This window comes from Rhopilema esculentum, chromosome 8 (assembly GCF_057945365.1).
Source record: "Rhopilema esculentum isolate cy_ngs chromosome 8, ASM5794536v1, whole genome shotgun sequence".
NCBI lineage: Eukaryota > Metazoa > Cnidaria > Scyphozoa > Rhizostomeae > Rhizostomatidae > Rhopilema > Rhopilema esculentum.
In genome coordinates, this window is record NC_142822.1 from 1,671,849 (window position 1) to 1,694,255 (window position 22,407).

Here is a 22,407-nt window from a genome sequence, read left to right on the forward strand (position 1 = left end):
TTTTAAGCAAATGACATTAACACTTGATAAGAGCAAAACTTCTTTATTCTGATCATAAAAAAGCAAGTTAGCTTTTCCTTCGAAGGAAAAGTTTTTAAAAATTTTTGTCGATTTTTCAAACTATAGCCTTACTCTTTCATAAAAAATTAAAGCGTCCAAAAAGTAAATATTTCTTCTAAAAAATGGCATCAACTTCTGAACCAAGTTCAATTCTCGTTCATTCTAATCAGAAAGAAGATAAACTTGTTTCCTAATTCCCTTTAAAAGGCAGCGAGTAGTATGGGTGGAGTTTTAAATAGAGAGAAGCAAAGAAAAAGAATGGGAAAAGCAATGCAGGGATATCTAAAAGAAAAGGTGAAAAGGCAGCAACAAACATGGAAGGAGTCCTTTAATGAAGGCCATTTGGAAAACAGGAAGTTGTTGTGTCAGCGGAAAAGTTAGGAAGTGGGCGATATAGGTGCTAGGGGACATGAAAAATGCCCTGGACAACGAATCCTACCTGAATTCATGAAGGTATTATTCAAAAACAAATTAAATATTCTATACCAGTGCATTATATTCATTAGAATTACAAAAAATGTATATTTTAACTGATGCAATTCAATACTGCAAAATATTAGGCTACTCTTTTGGTACATCTTTAAAAAAGTTAAAAAGAGAAACTTATACCAGATTAATTTTCTAAATACCTCATTTCTAGTAATATATCATAAATATTGTTTTGCAATGTGTTCTTCAAATGTAAGGGTACTGACCATTTTATCCTACCAGAAAACATGGTTGCCTAACTTAAAGACAGTCTGCTCACAATTGCTAAAGCTGTTTTTAAAAGACCATTAAAAAACACTATTTATTTTCCAAAGAGTTTGCTACAATCACTTCCAAAAGTCTTGGAACAGTGACGCCGGATTCCAAGGGCAAATTCAGCCATCCATCTTTCCCCCTCGGAATCAGTGGTCGAAATAAGGGAAAATTGTGTCATCGGCGAAAATAAAAACTTGCGAAGCAAGTTCTAAGACAAATGGGGGGTTTGGGGCGATGTTAAGACCCTCTAATTGGGTTCGGGGCGAAGCACCGGAAAATTTTGCGTTTTTTGGCCATTTATTTCCAATATTGGCCATTTTGGGAGCATCCGAGCTAGATATTGTCACCGGACAATATGTCACGGACAAAACTCCGCTGGACAAAATGCCACTCAGACAAAATATCCTTATGGTTTTTTCATAAATCATCCTGTCTTTATTTCGACCAGTGGGAATTATGTTTTTTTACAAAACAATGTAGAAGAGATTAGAAAGCACGTTGTTACGTTTTCTACCTTGTTCTCAGGTTCGTTGTTCTCAGGGGATGAGGGGAGGGGGGGGAGGCTTAGTTAGTAATATTTTAGGAAAGAAATAGAAAACATAAAATCACGACACCAATGGCTCGATGTTTCAAGTAATCCCATGGCACGAATAATAGCAAAATTCCATGGCACGAATAATTTTAATTGACTCATTTATAACAAACTTGAGATAAGGCAGACTGTCTTTAACTTCGTATAGCAGTAACGCTCTTGTCTACAAAGCAGACTTTGAACAATGAAAAAAATAATTTTTTAGAAGCTTGTTGGATTCTAACTGAGGAAAAATTTCCTATCAATAGGTAGCTTTAATGTGATACAAACGTAACAGTCGGAGCTCTAGTTGGTGTAAAAAAGTCAATTAAATAATGTTATAGATTTGCGAAGATCGAATTGTCCCAGTCACTGAAATTGCAAACTTTCAAGCTGTATTGGAGCTTAAGAAAAATTGTAATTTGCAATTTATGCACGAAAGAAGACAAAATAAAACGGTTTAGACATCGCACCGAATGCACAGGGTCCAAGAATAATCTGGAGATATATACATAGCCCACAAACCTATAGGATACGGGGAAAGGGAACAAGTGGAACGTTTTCAACAGACATAAGAAAAAATTTCCATGCAAAAATCAGTTGGGAAATCCCTTGAAAAAGACTATGCTGGCCCTGTCCAAACGTGCTCTTATATTTTTATATAAGAAACTAACGACAAGAAACAAGTTCTTGTCAACTAGAAGAAATTAAGAATCTTAAGCACTTAAAGCAAAAAATAATAACAAACAATTGAATTTTATAGGTGCAGAACTCAGACAATTCGTGAAAATCTATCAACATGATTGGCTTGTTGGTGTAAAAATCTAGATCCAGAGAATGAAAATAAACTTCCCTCATCTAAGTAGAGGATCAGAACGGGAGCGAATCACTTGATAGAAATGTCACATGTTTGAAAGCAATAGAAAAATTGTTGAACTGTTTGCACCAGCGAAAAACCACTACAAGAGGTTTGTCTTGGGAAATTTCCTAGCATGCCCGGATGCTTTGTTAGGTTACATTTTCTGTTTCATTTTTATTTTAAAAGGTAGCGCCATCTGTCCAAAGGACTACATTTCAGGGTGCTGCATGAAAACTTTACAATATTACAAACTAAAATAATTAATTAGAATTGCTTCGATATTTAAAATACAGAATAAGAAAAATAACATAGTCAGACTAACAAAGGCATATTGCTATTCAACCTACTTTGAAAATGTTAAGAGAGGGTGCCTGTTTGACAATTCATTCATTTTTAATCTTAGCACCCCAGAAATTCATAGCTTTCTGCCCATTATAAGTTTTCATCCTTGAAACCAAGACATTGACAGTAGGATTGCGCAAATTTATCTTAAGTATTTCGTGAATAGGTTTAAAAGATAGCCTGGCGCGAAAACTGATAATGCATTGAATGAAATAGAAGCTATCTCGCTTTTTATCATATTAGTAACGCTTTGCCAATTGAGTTTCATGATCAAACTTGCAGCAGGTGTATCATAATTGGTGACAATTTTTGAAGCTCGATTTTGCAATTCGTGCGAAAATTACAACTAAATTCAATTCAGGTATACTAAGTACGGACCAGAAAAAGGTTCCAAATTAAAGAATTATTATAGAAAAGTAGGCAAGGCTTTATTTTCTACACGTGTTCCAGCCAATTGTATGCATTATATTCGTAAGAAGGCCTAATTTGCCTTTTCGCGTACGGCATAAACCAATCAACAACATTTGAGGTGCCAAATGATCTTGATAGAAGCTTGTAAAAAGTTGGTTTTCGGTCGTTCAGGAAGCTAAAAAAATAAGCCAGAAAATAAACTTGGTGAGCGCGCCTAGTGAACTGCTGAATAAAAAAAGAAAGAAAAACTTTTGCTTCTCAATCAAATGCAAAGGGGACGACTATATATTTTCATACTAATACAATTGCCAGTTGACTGGTGAAATTCATGGTCAAGTAGCTTTGTGAATGCATCTGTTCAACAGAACAAAGCAATCCTAATGAGAGCAATCCTACGGATAAACGATTCTAGATGGATCAAGAACCTTAAATAATATCGACATAGCCATCATATGCCACTGTCCATTAGCAGCATCTGGGACACCTTATCACATTATAGAGTGGGGGGCTCTAGAGAAGCAAGGGGGTCGTTTCGCTGCTTGCCACCATTATCTTTGATGCCACAACCTTGATATCATTCTTTAGGGAAAAAATGAGGCCTAAAGAACGCCAAGTACTCCCCCCCCCGTGCCTGAGTGTGAGCCCAAGTACAAGTGATGACAACTGAGAACAAGAAACAATCAGCATCAAAATGGTGTGCCCCCAAAAATTTGATTTTTCCGGTCCATAATAATTCCCACCACGCCCCTGTAGTGAATCACGTTAAAAGTTCCTATAACAAAAAACCTGTTCAGATTTAGGCTTTGACAAAAAGAGTGGTCGTATATTGTTTTTTTCTTTCCACGAGTTCCCTTGCAAGGCTTAAAAACTGCGATTTTAATGGGAGATTTTTAATGTTTCCATAACAAGCCGGACAAGATTGAAAGTATCTGCACCAACGCATTTTAAGGAACTGGTGCTCGGTATAAAGAAGCATCCATTTTGGAGAAAAAAGAATGCATAAAATAGAATTCCCAAAGTCTATTTTATGTTAAGTTTCCTCCGCAGTTAAGATATGCCCTCGCAGTAGTACGAATGCTTTACGGATTTAACATAAATAGACTTTGGGAAATTCTAGTTATGATAAGGGCGCTGATAGGAAAAGAACTGAAACGTGTCACAGAAAGGGAAAAAAACATTCAAGTAACGTGCGGTTAAAAGAAATCATTAAAACAAAATTATTACAAAAGGTATTGTAAAGCGAATATGCAAGAAAAGCATACCTTTTCTTGATTGCTTGTCTATCATTCATTAATTCAAGAGTGGTAACATCCTATGGGATATCAATGAGTTGGGTTTTCAGCTTATTTAAGAAAATAAGATGCTTAATTCTAAAACAATACAAAATAATGAAAGTTCTCGAATAACCCCCACTCTCGCATAAGCATTTTTAAGCATACTGGCCAGCCTCAAATGGAACAAGAAAATTTACCCTAGTAATATTTTGTTTTGCAGCTGCAAGACAAGCCCCCAACTTCGTATAAGCACTTTCCCCAAAATATTTTTTGGTAATAAGCCCCCGGGGACCTACCTATTCAAGGCCTTACGGTAGATTCGCATTAAATGGCGAGGAAGAGAAGGAAGTACTCATTTGTAACAAGCAACAAACTTCATCGAAGAGAAGACATACATAAAGCCCCATTGGTAATAACAAGAAAGACAGCTTTTTCCAAGGATAGGATTATGATTGGTTTGGATTCGGTTTTCTTTCCTTTTTTTGGTGTAATTTCCTCTTTTGGCACAAAATGTGTTACAACTTCTCATCGTCATCAGGTACCATCTTCTACCAGAATGTTGGCTACCATGACCCTCCAACTTTCCCAAAATCTGAGTTTTGGTTTGTTGTCATGGTCATAGATACAACTTTCTACTCCCATTTATAATTAGCATAACCAAGGTGTGCTGATGTTCCTTTGGGTAGCCATGGCATTCTTAATTGTCCGTAAGGTACTTTCAAGAAAATATATCCTAGTCAGACGTACCATGTTAAGGTTTTAAAGTGCACATACTTTTTGGGCATTCAAAAGACAACTGTAGCTTTCTGAGCTGTATTAAAAGGGATCTACTTTTCTAAAAAATGGAAAAGACAATTTCAGCAAGTGAAAGCAAAGAAATCTTACCGCTGCAACTAACAGCATTCTATCAACAAACATAAACGATGTGAAAGCAGCAAAGGCGACTGAAATAATTGTTAAGCATATTATTTCCACGTGTATGCTGAATCTCTCATTTGACTGAAAAAAGAAGCAGAAATTATTACAAAATATCAAAAACTAGCAAAAAAATTATAATGTTCCTTTTCATGAGCAGGGTTCACCATATATTGGGAAAAGCCACAAAAGTGATAAACCAATTAAAAATAGTGACATTTAGCTAATAGTTATCTTTGGACAGAAAAAACAAAAATTTGATCATTGGAATTCAGCAATATCTACAAGGTGCCATAGAAGGTACACTCAATCTGGCACTCTTCGGACTTCAAACATCAGAATAATGATAAAAGATTCTAAGCTTGGGCATATATATATGTATATGTATATACACACACACAGTTACAGATAAAAACAGGCTTTTTGTATTTTCAAGCTTAACTTTTGATTTTTCATTTTGAACACTAGAACAGTGAATACTGCTTGAGATACTCATAACTGGATATGTATTCCAAGGTTAGAATTTTTGATCATATGACGCTTTGCACTTTGAAAAGTGCAAACAAACAACTTTGGCATGTTCTCAAATGTTTGCCTTTCAACATCATTTTTAGGACTTTAGAATAGATTAGGGGCACTTATACATAGATTTGAATAAAGTTATTACAACTTACACAAAAGTGATTCATACCTATATATCAAGTGTGTTCAAGGGACTTCCTTAGACAAATTAAAATTGAAAATAAATATGTTGAAAATGTCTAATATCCAAAACATTACAAGCAGACAATTACATCAGAATTACAAACTGCACATTCAGGTAACCAGTCTAAGAAATATGCTAGGCACATCAGCAGAGTTGACCATGACATCAGGGCAGCATAGAATAAAAACTGTATAAAATTTGCTACATTGTCTTCACCAACACAATTGTTTATCCTACAAAAAGAAAAGACCATAAGTAGCTGGAAACACGCATCTTTACATTTTTAAATGGTTAGCATTTGAGAAAAGGTTAATTTATTCTGTGAGGCAGAAAATAGAAGTTGATTAAGTCCTAGAATAAAAGATCACAAATTATGGCTTTAAGCAAAGAGTAGGGAAGGCAGAGGTACATTGATTTAAATTTTTCGTTGTCCTATGCTAAATAAATCTCCTCTTCATACTGATTGAATAATGTGCATGGGAGATGATAAATCTTTATGGGGGCTTAGAATGGGTCTTGCCTGGATATTATTTCTTTAATGAGATAGAGTTTTCTGAATGGAGCCTGCAAGCGACAAATTTTGCCTGATTTGGGGGGGATGCAGCCCTTTGTCTTCTATACCTATGGATTGACTGATTGACTACCTACCATGGACAGTGGTGATCCATTTTGCGAATACAATGACCACATCTTCTGCAGTGATGTGACCTCGGTGGTCTAAATTTTTGACATCTATCACAAAAATGCCAACCCAGAAGTTCTAGAAGAAGACAATACAGGATAGGTATGTTATAATGTCATAATGCCAAATCTGAGAAATCTCAAGTCAAAGGATGTTATCTAAATTGCTCTTAATGATATTCTCAGTGAATTTGAATCCAAAGCTAACCAATTCCATTTGTTCAGAATACAGAATGTTACTATAACATGATAGTTTGAAAGTCATGTTGTATGAATGGAGAGACAACCTGTTGTTTTTGTTCTCATTTGTGAGTTTTGTGTTGTTGCTCTTTGTCTTTGTTGACATTGTTTGTTGTGCGCTGCTAAGGGATTATTGTGCGTTGTTGTTTATGAGTGTGATTGTTTTTGGTGTGAGCCTGAAGTGTGATTGTTTTTGTGTATGTGGGGACAAGTTTGGTTTTTTTTTTGCTTGCGTTTTACAGAATCAGATTTAAAAATATAACAACAAGTCAAATTGCAAGAAATTTTTATTTCTAAACCTTCCAAAACCTAAAATCAAATGAAACCTAACAATATGGACAAGGTATTGTTAAAATTTCACAAACCAGCATTTCGAATATCATGAAGATGCCCTGCATTAGACATCACACACTGAAGCATAGTCAAGATAGTGAGCACGGAAATGGAAGCATGACCTGAAAAATAAATAAAACCACAAACTGTCTTTTCATTGTTCTATACCAATGGCATTTCATATAATGATATGAGCTATTAATAGCCCTAATCATCACCAAACAGCAAGGCCCAGGTCCCTAAAAATGAGGATTTTAGGGTTCTTTCTTGAAATCATTGGCATTGCAATGGGGAGGCAAGAGGGAGCAGATGCCCCCCTTCAAAATGGCAAAAAATCTCTTTGAAAAAGAGCCTTTTCTAGCATTCAAAAGGTGTAACATAATAAAATATTAACTTGAATATGTGCCACCCATACAGCTGGGTTTTTCACAATTAAAGATTCTAAACATAAAGAAAATGTTGACGAAAATATCCATAAATGAAAATGGTTATTAAATGGCCTTGTCACTCACTATTCACAATATTTGGTTTTATAATAATAATGGCTTTCATAAATGGGCTGGTTGTAAAATTTTGATTGCTCGCTAAGTTTTTATACCGATTTATCCTCCTTAGGTTCCTGGAGTACTTCTCAGGGAACATGTCTTTTGTTTATCATCTATTATCTTTGTCGATCTCTCCCTTGTGGTTGACCTTTTCACAGACGAACTTCTCATTCTCTGCATTTTTATGCTGGTGTTATTATCTTTCTAGTATTTTTTAATAGATATTAACATAGCGAGAGTAGTCAAAGTGGTCATCATATTTCAGGGCACTACTTCCCCCCTCTGCCCCACTTCGAAGAGGGCAGGAGGGGCAGCTGCCTCTTCAGCCCTCCCTGTGTAGGCGCCCCTGTCGAGGGTTATTCGCTTTATCAAGGTAGTGGTATAATCCTTAGATTAGCAGGTAAACCCTTGTTCTGGACAAATCCTCATAAAGGGGGGGGGGGGGGTGGGCGTGCTTGCCGCCGAAGATCGCAAGGAACTGTCATGCAAAAAATATGTTTACAAGAGTTTCATTATGTTAGTTTTGTTAAATTTTAAAAAACGAACAAGAATTTACTTATTTACAATAAGACAACTTTAAATTGTGTCCAAGCAGATGTCAAATAACAAATTTACAGCGAAACATAAAAATGAAACGACAATTGATTGGAAACGAGACTAACTCACCTATATGTAAATATGTTCGTTCATCCTTATATCTCCTGAAAAATTCCTGAATAATTGTAAAATTGGAACAGTACGCTGCAAATGCCCAGCAACTAAATATAAAAGTACAGGTAAAAATTCCAACCCAATCTCCGCGTACCCTTCTTTCGCATACCCTTACCACCATCTTGTCCAAACGGTCTCCGCTAGTTCTGTTGTCATGGCCTCGAGTGCAGGCACATTCTTTTTGGCCATGTGACCGGAAAACACTGATCTAAGAAAAAGATCTAAAGCCGCGCACCAAAGTTTATAGCGAGGGATGGGACCCGCACAACAGGGGCCAGTGTCCTTTGTAGAATAAAATATTTTAAAAAACTCAAATTTTCAGTAAATAGAAAATTCCTTTTGTTGTTTACACGTTTACACATAAAAATACACGTTTTTATGAATAGGAAACTGGTTTCTAAGAAACTAGTAATAGGATGCCCACAAATGTAAAAAACTTTAATAGGCTCAAGGAAAATAAAAAATCTGTGAAATTTGGTTCATTTTTCTTTGTAAAAGATATCATACTTGGGTATTTGATCTTCAAACGTTTTCCGTGGCGATATGCGTTTATGTTCTTCCGAAAATGCTCAACTTCAAAACCATATGCAGTTTTAGGTCCCGTAATAAGAAACCAAGTAACATAATTTTTAGTACTAAAATGCCAAAATTTTGATGCCAAATTACGAACACTTTGGTACTCAACTTCAAATTGGCACGGCTACAGAAAAACAATTGTTGAGAAGATTTAAAAGTAGGCTTGTGAAATACTTTTGCATATTTTTATGGGGTTGTGGAATTTTTAAAGTTTTTTCATGGTGTTTGAAATTTCTTTGGTGCTTTAAATTATTTGCTTCTGTCGTGGCACCGGTGAGACTTTGACAGCTCCATAAGGAGAGAGGGGCAGATTCAACCTCTTGATTCAGTTCCCCATCACTTCTTCTCTGCGACCTTTAGTCGAGGCCCTTTCACTAGACAAAAAACATGACAAAGAACAAGATTCTTCTTCTATAATCTGTTCATACGATGCAATGAGGTTTCTAGGTAGCAATTCCACACAAAGAATATATTTACAAAATTGCTCAAAATAGAGTTAAAGTTGTCTAGAGAAAACCCTAATTTTAATACGTCAGTATAAAACATCAAGCAAAAATTATGCGAGAAAGGGCGTGTTACTCACTCACTAGCATTGTGCAAATTGCTTTTCCTTTAATGCATTAGAAGTGTAAGACTTACGGATTTTAAGGGGTAGGTGACAAATCATGCTTCTTCACCCCCTAAAATATTACAAAGAAAACAAAGAGAAAGCATTGGCATTTTTGCAGTCTTAAACCAAAAGGCTGGGCCTGGGTGATCGTAGTCAAGCAAAAAAAATAATTTTAAGAAATATCAACTGGTTCTAGATGCATTGACTTTCAAAGGGGTCGTTGATTGTGAGTTAAAGACTGATTTACAGCAAGCAGCAAGGCTGATGGGCAATAAATTCTCTCTGTTAATGTTATAATTAAATGATAAAACGTGTCATTGCATGTGTATTTAAAAGCAGTTAAGAACACAAAACTACAAAATTATATCGAGGGGTCAAATTGCTAAATTACAAGACAAGAGATCAAAAGGCAATGTCTCATCTACACGCTTTTTAATAGGCACCATTAAATTGAAGTTCCGGTTGGCTGTTCTAAATTTTTCCAGAACTTTGAGGATGGGTTCTTAATTTGTTGTAACATTACAATAACAGTTCAGTTTGTTTTCACCAACAAAGACTCCCTAACCTCTGCTGTGATCTGTGACTGAATTGAATTTTGTCAGCTGATAAATGGGTTGGCCAATAAAAAACTCCGCGCTAACACAAAAATTCATATAACGGCAGTTTTTTCTGCGTCAATCACATGCATTTTCTAACTAGAGCGGTCATTCCAATAGCTCACACACAAAATTTGCGAAGGTTCCACTGCCATAGAAAACAGCAGTGATTGAGAGACAGATAGAAATTTAAAACTTGTACGAAATTCTTGATGTGTCACAATGTTAACGTGACATACCTTTTTAAAAATTTAGACAATCACAACAGTGGTGATCAGAAGATGACTAGAAAAAACAAAAACCATCGTCAGGTCTTTTATACTATTGGATTGGACCGTTACAATCCACACAATGGCACGATCATGTCCACGAAAAAACCTTTAATCATGAACGCGCACGTTATTCAGTCAACTTCCTAAGTGCAGCTACTTTAGAGAGTGTATACTAATTAGGAAAAATTGGGGTCTTTTTGCACTTTTCTAGATTTAAATCCCGATGTATAAACCAACCCTCACATCTTTAGGAAGAGCTGTGAAGAATTTTTTTGGAACCCCTTCATACCGGGATTTAAACTTGATTTTGGAACACCGGGATTTAAACTTGATTTTGGAACACCGGGATTTAAAGTAGGCAGTTTCTATATGAATTTCTCGTGTAGATCATCATCGTAAAACAGTAACAATACCATCATAAATTTCTCTAAACTAACTATTTTAGCATGCAAGCGCCACGATTAAGTCAGAGCTCATTTCATAGAATTCCATGATATGGTGGGCGGATGAATCAAATCTCGCCTTGCTGTAATTTCCCGCTTGGATTTCAAGTGGAGCTGTTGAGCTGACCGAAGATCGGGGAGTAGAACGCCCAGAGGAAGGGCCTGATGATCTACCACTAGAATTTTCGTCATCTGCAGCCAAGCTTTTGAAATCCAGCAGAAAACTCTTGCTGTCAACCTGGTACAGCTGAAGGTGGATCTTAACCTAAGGAGGCAAGACAACAAGTTAGAAAGTCTATGTGTTCACCATTGTCAATTAATAACCCGTTTAGGGTTATACTAAACCAAATAAGCAAAGACAGCATTAATAAAAGCTGTAGCAATGTATTCAAACCTTCCCACATCTCTCTAACAACTTATTGTGATAAACTGTCATTTGACGTCATGCTTGTCGTATAGCAAGGTTCCTTAAGAGCTGTACATGCTCATTTCTAGACAATTTGGTTAGCTTTTTTCTATTCCTACCTATCTTTCAACTTCTATATTGCAACAATGTTTTTTGTATTCAAAGGACGCTAATCAAAATCTCGAAGACCTTAGCATATACAAGATACAACATATTTATTTAGTTTCATATTTTACAGAAGTTGTTGATGTAAGAGTTCCTAAGATTCATACAGTTTTTTATTGTGATTTGTAGAATGCAAGAATTGGTACTTCCTTCAAAGATTGCAAGCTGTAGTGGATTTCCATATAAGAACTGATCTGACTGCTCCAGCCCTGTAGCTCATCGTAGCTCACAAAGTAAAAGAGGTGACCAATTTCTAAGAACTGCTTACCCATCGGTTTGTTGCCTTGTTTCTAGCTCTCACTCGCACAGAAAAGGGGTTGATTATTTTCCATTCCTTGAGCGAAAGAAAAGAAATGATTCCTTGGGTTTTTATGAAAAGGATCGTTAATTAAGTAGTCAAACATCATTAAGTTTTTTATTAATGCATCTCAGAGTATTATAAGTGTTAAAATGCCCGCAAACAGAAAGACTTTCTTCGCTCTACCAGCCTTGCATAAATTTCCTGTTGCAGAAACACAACATATTTTTCACTTAAACTTTTTGAAATAGCCTAGAAACTTTCCAAAATTTTGTCAACATTCCAGATTACAATAAAGCCAAGAAAAAATTCTTACTTTACTTTAGCACTATACGAATTTACGAATTAGCAAAATTCATTGTCTTATCTTTAAAAAACTTGATAAAAAAACAGAAAGAATGGGGCTTGATTGGTCAAGTCACGAGAGTGACCATTTGATAATGCATAAGCTCTTCTTGTCCAATCAAAAACAGGCGTTTGTGTTAACAAACAGTTGAACTTACATATCCAAGCTGCAGCATCGCTCTGTACACTTCTGCCATTATGTCCTGTGGTCGACTCTGAGACCGGATGCCTAAGGAGAATTTACAAAATAAATAGAAGATACAACATAACTGCTCATGGAAAAGTATAACGAGGTTCAGTATCTCAAAAGAATAAAACATTTTGTTAAATCAACACAAACTCATTTCAAATTTGACGACTGATATTTTGGCAACATCGAAGAAAGAAGATAAGAGAAGACACATGTGACACTTATCATTATTATCATCACTAACAATTAATAATTATTGTTGGAATATCAATGACACATAAAGGAGAATGTACTTACAGCAAAACAAGGGTTTTAGAAAATGCAATGAAAAGGAACTCGGTCAGAAATTTTATAGGAGAGTTTGAAAGGAAATCAAGAAAGAGATTGTTGGAAACGATAAAAACACTGACAAATATCCATACGGAACGGCTGACTCAAAAACTCATGCTTATAGCCTAAAAGTAATTCGCGTCCGAGAAGTCTATGTCCGAGAAGAGAAGTCAATGTTCTATTGCAAAAAATCTAAAGTAATCTAAAGTAGTCTTATCTAAAGCAGTAGACAAAACAAGGTTTGTTTGGGGTAATTTTCCTCAAATGGTATGACAGAAAGTACAATAGCAATAATTTTTTCGAAAAAACTGAGTCAGAATTACCAAGGTGCCATTTGGGACGTCTTTGTGCTCCCTTTGAGCCACTTGCAGCTGAGACAGTGGCACGTCGTCTTGGAAATGACCCTGTGAATGACATTTTTGGTTATACTTTTAATTTAATTTTCATAATAGCTCTTCCTAAAGTTAATTCATTAGTTTAATTCACTGACGATGCCATAACAGTTTTCATAAATAAGGAAAGTCTGACAAGATAGGTCCAGAATCAAGAAATAGACAAAAAATTATAATCATGCTATACAGGTACCAAGATTTCAACAATACATCAAGAAAACCAATGTATCGTTAAAGAACTGTATCTACTAATATAAGCGGTTTAAAAGGGGGCAAAACCTACCAGATTTCCCTCCACTGGGTGAAGTAGGTAGCTGAAAAAGAACTTAAGCATAAGGCATGGAATCGGATTTAGAAAATGAGATATCTACATGGACGTAGCGGCAAGGGGAAGTCACATAGGGTACTACTTCTCAATATTCATTAACAGGTAAAAAGTGCTAATTTCTTTTTCTGCTGAAAAATACGACATTTATACAAAACTGCCTTATCCATTGCTTATTAGTATCATATTTAGCATTACAATATTTATTGAATTATCAAATATAAAAGCTAAGGGCTCGTAACAGAGAAATGAGGCTGTCTATCCTTTGAAAATGGGAGTGATCAAGGTATCTTCAAATATTTATTCCTCTGCAGTTTCCAAATAAATTTTACATCTTTGGATACGATATATCGATGCTGTGTAGGGATTTGCTGAAGAAAGCACCAAAGCGATGAAAGTAAAATGTGATGGAATAAACTTTCTCAACAAAACTATCGCAAGTTCTTTGCTATGTGGCACGAGTTACTCAAAACTATCACGAATTTTATGCTATGTGGTATGAGAAGCCACAAAATACTCACACTTCCTGACCTTTCCCTCGATGGAGTAGGAATAAAACCTGGAGTCATTTTAGCTAAAAACAAATAAAAACAATTAGAAAGAAACCAACAGTTTTGTAAATTATTTTGATTGGTATAAACAGCATCACCGTTATTATATTGTTGGGATCTTATATTAAATAAAGTTTCGTTTTCTATTTGGCCATGAATCATGTTTTGTGAGTTACTTCAAAGATTGTTTTCAATGTGACGAAAAAAACTGATGTACTTTCGTTAACCAATAGGTAGCGGAAAAACATCTAATGATAGAAAAAGAGGAATAGAGAACTTTACAAATCTAAAATCAAAATGAATATCAGAGAAAAACATAATGGGAATTTAAATGAATGTGAAAATCCAGCACCTTCTGCATTGATGCGTCTGTTATCTAGAATCAGCTGATATGCCACCAATAGTTGATCATGCATATCTCCAGCAGCTAGTGCAATACGAACATCACTTTCTTCGACTTGGAATTTCTAAAAAGATTCAGTCTCTCTAAGGCTTAAATTATCAGGTCGTGAAAAGGCTTTAATAAGCCGAGCCTTGTAAAGTTATGGAAACAAAACAACTCAAAATCATGTGTCATTGCCTTCTTATGCAGTTTTAGACTCCAATCAACTCTTTTCAAGATTTTGTTTTTACATTTATTTTTCGCTTCTTACCTTTCCTAGCCGATTATAGCCTATAACTGAATTAACACAGAAAGCAACATGGCGCAACACGGCGCATCAGAACGCTGACAAAATAAGGTAGCATTTTATGCAGCTATTCGTGCTGGCGTGGAAATTTCGTGTACACACAGCCACCCTCCAAAAATTGATACTGAATACAATTTCGACATTGTAAATTATTTCATTCCTTTATACATCCTTTTTTATCTTTGCAGTGATGCTTTGGTATCCAGTTTAAGACAGCCAGGAGAAAGAGAAAAGGGATTGTGAAATAAGAACTTCTTGAATCACAGCTTTCAGTGAAACACACATGAAATTCTTAACATTGATAAAAGAAGACAAAAATGTGTGAAGTGATAAAAAGCCAAGACGAGAGCGGTATCATTAGATTCATCAAACCAGAGTCTTTAATGTTGGAAATTTGAGGAAAATTAAAGATTAATTACGAGTAAATATAGCAAAGCATTTTGTAAACATACCTCGCATATCTCATTGATTGCATCTTCATCTAGGGAATTCCCATCATGATCAAGTGAAGGGAACAAATATGCAGGCAGATCTTCTTTGAACCATTCATGCTCTCTGTAAAAGAATAAAATTCACTGAATTTGACAAAAAATTTATAAAACTAGTTAATTTCTTTCAATTCTAGGGATCAGGTTAAAAAATGATGGGCTCTTGCTTCGTGTATCCAAGGTAAGTTTCTCTTAAGAATACTTTTTATGCACATGTAAATGCACCAGAATCCTTTGTAGTCCCTTCTAAAAATGTCAGTCTGCATATGATAAATTTACCTGAAACCTCACCGTAAATGATAAAGATAATAGAATATCTTTCCCAGGAACGTTGCATATTCATCAGCAGGAGTCCCTTATTTGCTCCACTAAGACATTCCTTCCCAACCATTCAGGAACAGCATAGACTTCCTTGCTTAATCTTTACGCCGTTTTGGTTGACATAAAAGCTTTTACGTCTTGCGTCTCATGTCTTTAGTATTTTCAAAAAAAGCTTTTTTCTCTAGGAACGCATATCAGGGAATTTTATGCTTGTTAGTAATTGGGAAGAAATGCAATTTAAAGGCTTTCATAAACATAATGCGTACTCAAGTTATTCTATTCTGCAAAAAGAGAGAAACCACGCCTTTACGCAACCACCACCACCCCCCCCCCCCCCAAACCGTAGGAATCACTGCAAATACCAATATGTCCTTTATTTCCAAGGACATGCTAGTGTCTATTTCAGCCTTTGGCAAAGAAGATACTTACTTGATGAAATCCATGGTTGCTCGCTTCATTGGATCAACTTGAAGCATAGCTGTTACAAGACTTGCAGTCAATGGGGAGAGATGTGGTGGAATGCTGAAGTAGCCAGCTGTAAAAAGCAGAACATCAAAGAAATCAGTTACCTGCATAAACATATGGAAGAGAAATATGTTGGCTATACCGAGCTACTGGGCAAGTCTAATAGAGCAATTTTTAAATGATAACGGACTCTATGACTGACTATTCATATTGTAAATTATTCATATTGAATTATTTAATGCACAAAATCCCTTCAGCATTAGAAAAAATATACGAAAGCTATAGTACAATTTTACATTTATACAGGAGAAAAAGTAGTTTCTGTTAGGGCCTATTTGCTGGGCTCTTCCAGGGAGTCGTGTTTCAAGTTTATTGCAGCTCTTTAGATGCTTTTGCAAATTTCTTTTGAACAAGGGGAGGTTGGTAGATTCCTGTTTATGATAGAGATGCTCTTCTTTGCAGTAAGAGCTGAAAAGTGAAAGCCTTTTTGGCATGTCCAAGGTTATATCTTGAAATCCAGTCACTCAGGAAATACACCTTAGGAGCCTGGGAGAAGAGTTGCCACAAAAACGATGTCATCGTTTAAGACAAAATAACACAAATGTGAGACATAAGATTTATAAAGAATATTGGCTTTAAGATGATAGAAGAGGGAGTATAAAGTATTGATTGAGATTTAAAGCAACAACAAAATTATGGACCATAAAATTTCGTCACATAACGAAATCATGTTGCATACAAAAGCAACTTACATTTGATTTTTTTGAAGAGAGTTGGAATGTGTTCATCGTCAAATGGCAGCTGGGAATAAATAAAGCAAATATAAGTAAACAGTAAAATATAGCCTGTTTCATAAATCAGGTCTGAGTAAAAAGAAAAATTAAAAAGAGAAGTCAATCTTTTGAAATTCGAGAAAGCCCTACACGGTGCACCGTTGTCTTGTTATCTTTTATTTCGAAGTTTAAAATGTGTTTCTTTTGAAATGAAAGCAGTTTATTTCCATTATTTTGTTTTAACTGATTAACTCATTACGTATAGTCCAAGATTGGCCCAAAAACATGGCTTACTAGAATGAATTTACAGCTTCTAAATATAGTTCAAGTTTCCCACATAACACAAACCGTGTCGGACTGATATTAGACTCTAGAAACCAATAAAACACAGACCGACATTAAACTCTAGAAAAGAGATAGGGTTTGCAGTTTCATGCATCATAAACTTGACCATCTGTCATAAAACAGTTTCCTATTTTAACACCTTGATGATAACCTAAACTCGACCTATTGCAAACAAATATTGGAACTTTTGAACTTTGCTACAATTAATTAAAGTGCTGAACAGCTGGGGACATTCAGAATAACTAGAATTGACTTACTGAGCCACAAAGCAGGGCATAGAGGATGATACCACAACTCCAAATGTCAACCTCAGGACCAGCATAAAGCCTGAAATGGCAATAGAAATAATTTAAAGAAATCAAAAGACCGCGACTGATTTAGAACATTAAAGTCAGCACATAAAGTCAGGACAGTTTTTGCAAGCTGCCATGAACCCTGAGTATAATCACAGTTTCAATAAGAATAAACTAGTTGATTATATCTCTGAAACGTCTGAACCCACTGGTCTGAAAATTTCGGCAAACCCATTTACCTAAAAATTTGGGCAAGGTCAGATATTTTTCCTGCAAATGACTAAATACTGTCAACAAAATCTGGGAGGGTGGGTGACAAGTTACAAGAGAAACCCACATAAAGGAACTTTATCAACAGGCTGCTATTCTAAATTCCAGTCTAAAAGGTTCTTTACAAGGTTTCTATATACATACAAGGCATGCACACATTAACAATGTTTTCCACTGCAAGAATTCATACAGACACACCAAAGCTTTGTTTTTCATGTCAAATTTCAAGCAATCAAGTGAATTTGTGTTGTTCAATTGTCCAGTTTGAATGCAGCCTACCATAACCTGATTTATTCTAAGCTGAATAGCATGTAAAGATACCACCCTTAAGACCATTTTTATATATTTATATATAAAAACTGTTCCAAATTTCAGCCTCTTGGGGGTTTATAATTATGGGTTTGAAAAGATTAAATTTCAGCCTTAGGGTTCTTAAAAAAACAGGTTCTTTCATGCGGGTTTCTACTGTATGTTTTTTGCAGAATATTTGACATGAAATGACCCAATATTTTTAGATGCTTAAATGCTCAAATGCAATTGTTTTCTTGAGCCAAAAAATACTTTTACAATAAGAAAATTTATACCATTGAATCTATATATTTTTATCTTTCTCCCTGGAATTTTCTTCCTTGGTGTCTTCTTCATTTTATTTGGGTCGTGAATGTTTGAAATTAAGCTTTTTGCATTGATTTCAAAACTCTTTCAAAAAAACAATCATCACTTTTTATTTTATCTAAAAAAATTATCAGCAAAATATGTAGCAAAATTTGCCCAGAAGAGATATCAAATGAAAGGAGAGAAATTCGCATTCAAACCTGGAACATTTCAACCTTGGTGATTGTTTTAGAAATAATAGTAATGTATAAGAAGACATCACATTTTATGAAGTCTCTGTCAACATAAAAGTCTAGCAGATAGATAGATGGGTACTATTGCTAGTGCAGAAATCAGTACTTACTTTCCAGAGATCACTTCTGGTGCAGCATAGTTAGGGGATCCACAACTTGTCTTTAAAAACTCACCATCATGCATCATATTAGAAAGCCCTTTAATTGAAACGGAAAGGCATAATTGATATATTTCCTTATAGCAGCTATTTTAAAAGGAAAAACTATGAAAAGCTAGCAGAAAGATTCATGTCCTATTAATCTAAAGATGTTGTTTTCAGAAAGCTATTCTTCCAACAAAAGAAAATGTTATTTGATAAAAATTTAATAATATTCATTTTAATGCATTTTCAATGATGTGATAATACAATAATTCAGAGATATTCATTAGTAATAGAATGTATTCTTTACTAAACAATATATTTAAACAAGAGCAAAAACAGCAAATATCACAATTGAGAACAGTTTTTGTCTAAAGAGACTTTGGAATAAAAAAAGTAAATTTTCTTATAGACCTTACCAAAATCTGCAATTTTTACATTCCCATAGTTGTCCAACAATAGGTTTTCTGGCTTTAAATCCCTTAAGAGTAAGAGCATAATCTGTAGAATACCAATTTATTGGATATGACATAGGAAGCAATGATACTTCAGGCTTGGCCATTAACATTCTTCACACAACAAATGTAAGACATATAACCACATAGCACTTAGTTCTACTGACTCCTATCCCTGAGTAAACTTCAATTAGGTTAAATGAAAAATGAGCAAGGGAAAAGATAAGTCTTGATTTGAAACAGTTTCCTTCAACTTTTGAAAGAAGGATCTATAATGTATCTTTTACTTTGTTTGTTGAGAGGGCCCAGGAGGTGGTGATCCTAAAATTCCTTGAACACAATACTCCTTGCCACAGTCTTCATCAGATTACAAAATTTCACCATGCACAGGAAAATTGACATACATAACAATATTTCAGAAAAAGGATATGTAAATCACTTTGATCTAGTGTTGCCCAATAACCTTTTTTGACCAAATCTGAGCACTGAATAATTATTAATAATAACAAATCAGGTCTCAGTGTAAGAAATATTTTAAGGGTTCAAAGAAGGTAATTTATGTGTTCAGCACTCATGGGTTGTAATGTAACTATACTTCCTCTGAAGCTTCTAAAATTCAAACAGGAAGACTTCAGTTGTATTGCACAATTTTGATTATAAAAGTATTTTATTTTTGGGTACATTGTGGAAATTATATGTGAGCAAGACTTTAGCGAGGAAAAAGTCTACTTTTGAAACTGTTTTTTGCAAAGGGGATTCTCTGGTGAAATACCCTTCCTGACCAAAATGAAATGACTTTCAGTTAATACCTGTGAACAATCATGTGTCTGTGGCAATAGTCAACTCCTGATATTATCTGTTGAAAAAACCGCCTGGAGTCTTTCTCAGGAAGCTGAAAGGAGGAAATTAATCAACTTGTCTATCACAACAACTAATCTTTTATAGCATAGCAAGTGAAACCTCTTATAATGAGTTTTGCTCAGCACTATATGATTGATTTGAAATACCATAAACTTTAAATTATTTGCCAGGTGAAAAGTCACCTTAAAACCACTTGCTATATAGCTACCTGATTTGTGGCTGAATAAACTGTTGTTATTGCCACCACTTGAGCTAAAATCAAATTATACTCATTTAGTACTGGCAAGGCCTCACCTTTCCATGACTTAGAATGTAATCAAATAACTCTCCACCAGAGACATATTCCATGACCATGAAAATATCAGATGGTGAACTGATCACTTGGTACCTGAAACAATAAAATGGGTATAGATGATATTTCAAAACAACAGCCATTACAAATTGCAGTTGATACAAAAATTTAGGATCTTATTGGAGAAAAAATTATACATATGAAGAATTTCCAAAGTGACAAAAAGGAGGCTCTTTATGAGCACACCTTTTAGTAAAGAAAATTCCAGTTCATTTCTACAACTTCACCTTTTCTTGCTCTTGAAATGGAATTTTTAGTTTCTTCTGCAAAAAATCAGTTATTTCATAATAGCAAAACCTGACATAAAAATGCTGGATTTCATCATGTTGCTAGAACAAGCTATCTATCTTCAAAATTGAAAAGGGCCTTCAATGTCTCTCTATATCACATATATAAAAGCTATGACCTGTTAATCAAGAGGATTTCTAAACTTTCTATGGGATAGTTTGTAAATATTTATCTTGGTTTAAGCCCACTTGCACAATTTTTGTATCCTTATTATAGGCCTTTTCGTTTGACGTGAGCAATCACTTGCGATCACATCAGCACTTGTGCAACCCCAACCGTGCAAGCATTTGATCACTGGCAGAAACTGTGAGTATCTTAGGAAAAGTATCTTATAACCAGATCATATGGTTTTTGTCATCACTACAGACACTTTTAGTGTTGTTTATTATTATTGTCATTTTTAGAGCGATTGCTTGATAAAGAGAAATCACACAAGCACTGGGCCACTTACATGGGCCTGTTATTACATTAAAAAACAAGCATGCAAAAATAACCAATTTCCATTTCACAGCACTAAAAAAAGAATGGACAACAGTCTAGCATTTTTATATAAAATATTAAGCCATACTCACAATTTGATGATATGCGGATGTCTGAAGAGCTTCAGAAACTGAATTTCTCTTTTTATCTTCCCAACTACATCAAGACTTTTAATCTTTTGTCTGTTAAGAATTTTGATAGCAACTTGGTGACCAGTTATGTGGTGTTTAGCAACTGAAGAAAAAATCAACACGATCATAGCATATATTTAACTTTAGCATTTTAACCCTCTTACATTGATATGTATGGATATACAATATGTGCAACATCTAATAACCAAGGTTTAAACAATAAGAGATTATGTGACTGCTCAGTAGAAATTTATTAGAATGCCACGAAGAGTATCTTGAAAGATAAACTACGGCTGAACGAACATAACATAACAACTTATATGTTCAGGATATAATACTAGGCCACATTACATATTCAGCGTAAGAGTAGTAAAAACGTTTTCACAGCATGACTAAGCAAGGCTTAACTAAAAGTGTTAATCAATGATACTATGAGTCAAAACGTGATAATAGTAAATGTCTTGTCAAAGTTATCCCTTTGGATTACAGAAATTTCCTCTTCATTCTAATAGGGGGTATGTAGATATTTCATTATAAAAAGAACACAGAGACACCAGAGTGTATTTGCTACAAGTTGATGTAAATTTAAGGTTTTTGTATCTGTATCTCTCTATAAAGCTTGCTTAAGTTAAGCACAAACTGTCAACAGTATTAGAAACACAATATTTCTTAATAATATAAATTGATTATCTGATTAAATTGTACAGAATTGTACTTGGCAGCATCAGTCTAGCAAAGTTTCAATTTATGTATCCATAGCTTTCCTGCTACTAGTCATGCATTATTGCCCCAACTTTAAAAATCCTCATTTGAAAGACTTGATATTCTTAAAAATATTCCATTCCTTTAAGATGGCTACAAGAATAATGACTTAAATAATAATAAATATTGCGTGTGTAATAAAAAGAGAAGCAAAAGGCGTTGATACTAAACAGGGTTGATTGATGCTAGCATAATTTCAAACCGTATATATGTTTCATTGCCTTAACTTAAGCAACCTTCTAATTGTTTATTCATTGTTTCATATATTCCATAAAAGCGTTTACTTGTGTATGAAATTACTTCTCGAGAAGAAGATCGAGAGGAAAACCAATATACAAAAATCAGCTGTTTACGATGTTAAATAGTTGGCGATTCACTATTCAATACCTTTCACTTTTCCAAAGGTTCCGACACCAAGAGTATCTCCAAGAGCATAGTGTCCTATTTTGAGCAATGGTTGCGATTTTTCATCTCTTTGTTCACGAGTTTGATGGTGACCCAGTGAGTGAAACACAGGATCCATCTTGGCTTGTTGAATCTTTTTGAGGATTGGAG

General features: G+C 34.9%; 2 protein-coding genes across 2 annotated transcripts; both read right to left on the reverse strand.

Annotated features, from left to right (window-relative positions):
* Positions 1–539: 539 nt before the first annotated feature.
* LOC135694333 (palmitoyltransferase ZDHHC21) lies at positions 540–8,712 on the reverse strand. The gene is made up of 7 exons (XM_065213020.2): positions 8,348–8,712; positions 7,169–7,258; positions 6,531–6,642; positions 5,971–6,115; positions 5,147–5,260; positions 4,250–4,299; positions 540–3,162 (listed from the first exon to the last, which is right to left on the reverse strand). The coding sequence occupies exons 1-7, from the start codon at positions 8,511–8,513 to the stop codon at positions 3,012–3,014; spliced, it is 828 nt and encodes a 275-aa protein (XP_065069092.1). The 5' UTR covers positions 8,514–8,712; the 3' UTR covers positions 540–3,011.
* A 2,023-nt stretch (positions 8,713–10,735) lies between these two features.
* Positions 10,736–22,407, reverse strand: LOC135694326 (5'-AMP-activated protein kinase catalytic subunit alpha-2). The gene is made up of 17 exons (XM_065213010.2): positions 22,240–22,407; positions 21,052–21,193; positions 20,134–20,227; positions 19,788–19,870; positions 18,943–19,004; positions 18,494–18,581; positions 17,230–17,299; positions 16,607–16,655; positions 15,819–15,924; positions 15,033–15,135; positions 14,244–14,358; positions 13,862–13,914; positions 13,299–13,329; positions 12,947–13,027; positions 12,262–12,332; positions 11,729–11,794; positions 10,736–11,154 (listed from the first exon to the last, which is right to left on the reverse strand). Exons 1-17 carry the CDS (start codon positions 22,373–22,375, stop codon positions 10,888–10,890), a joined length of 1,617 nt encoding a protein of 538 aa, XP_065069082.1. The 5' UTR covers positions 22,376–22,407; the 3' UTR covers positions 10,736–10,887.

Coding starts and splice junctions, on each gene's coding strand:
- LOC135694333 (XM_065213020.2), bottom strand. CDS start 8,513: ATGGTGGTAAGGGTATGCGAAAGAAGGGTACGCGGAGATTGGGTTGGA. Junction 6,643..7,168: donor TCATGATATTCGAAATGCTG/GTTTGTGAAATT, acceptor GTCTTCTTCTAG/AACTTCTGGGTTGGCATTTT. Junction 5,261..5,970: donor GTGCAGTTTGTAATTCTGAT/GTAATTGTCTGC, acceptor TTCTTTTTTCAG/TCAAATGAGAGATTCAGCAT.
- LOC135694326 (XM_065213010.2), bottom strand. CDS start 22,375: ATGGATCCTGTGTTTCACTCACTGGGTCACCATCAAACTCGTGAACAA. Junction 15,136..15,818: donor GCAACCATGGATTTCATCAA/GTAAGTATCTTC, acceptor ATTCTTTTACAG/AGAGCATGAATGGTTCAAAG. Junction 14,359..15,032: donor CAATCAATGAGATATGCGAG/GTATGTTTACAA, acceptor GAATCTTTTTAG/AAATTCCAAGTCGAAGAAAG.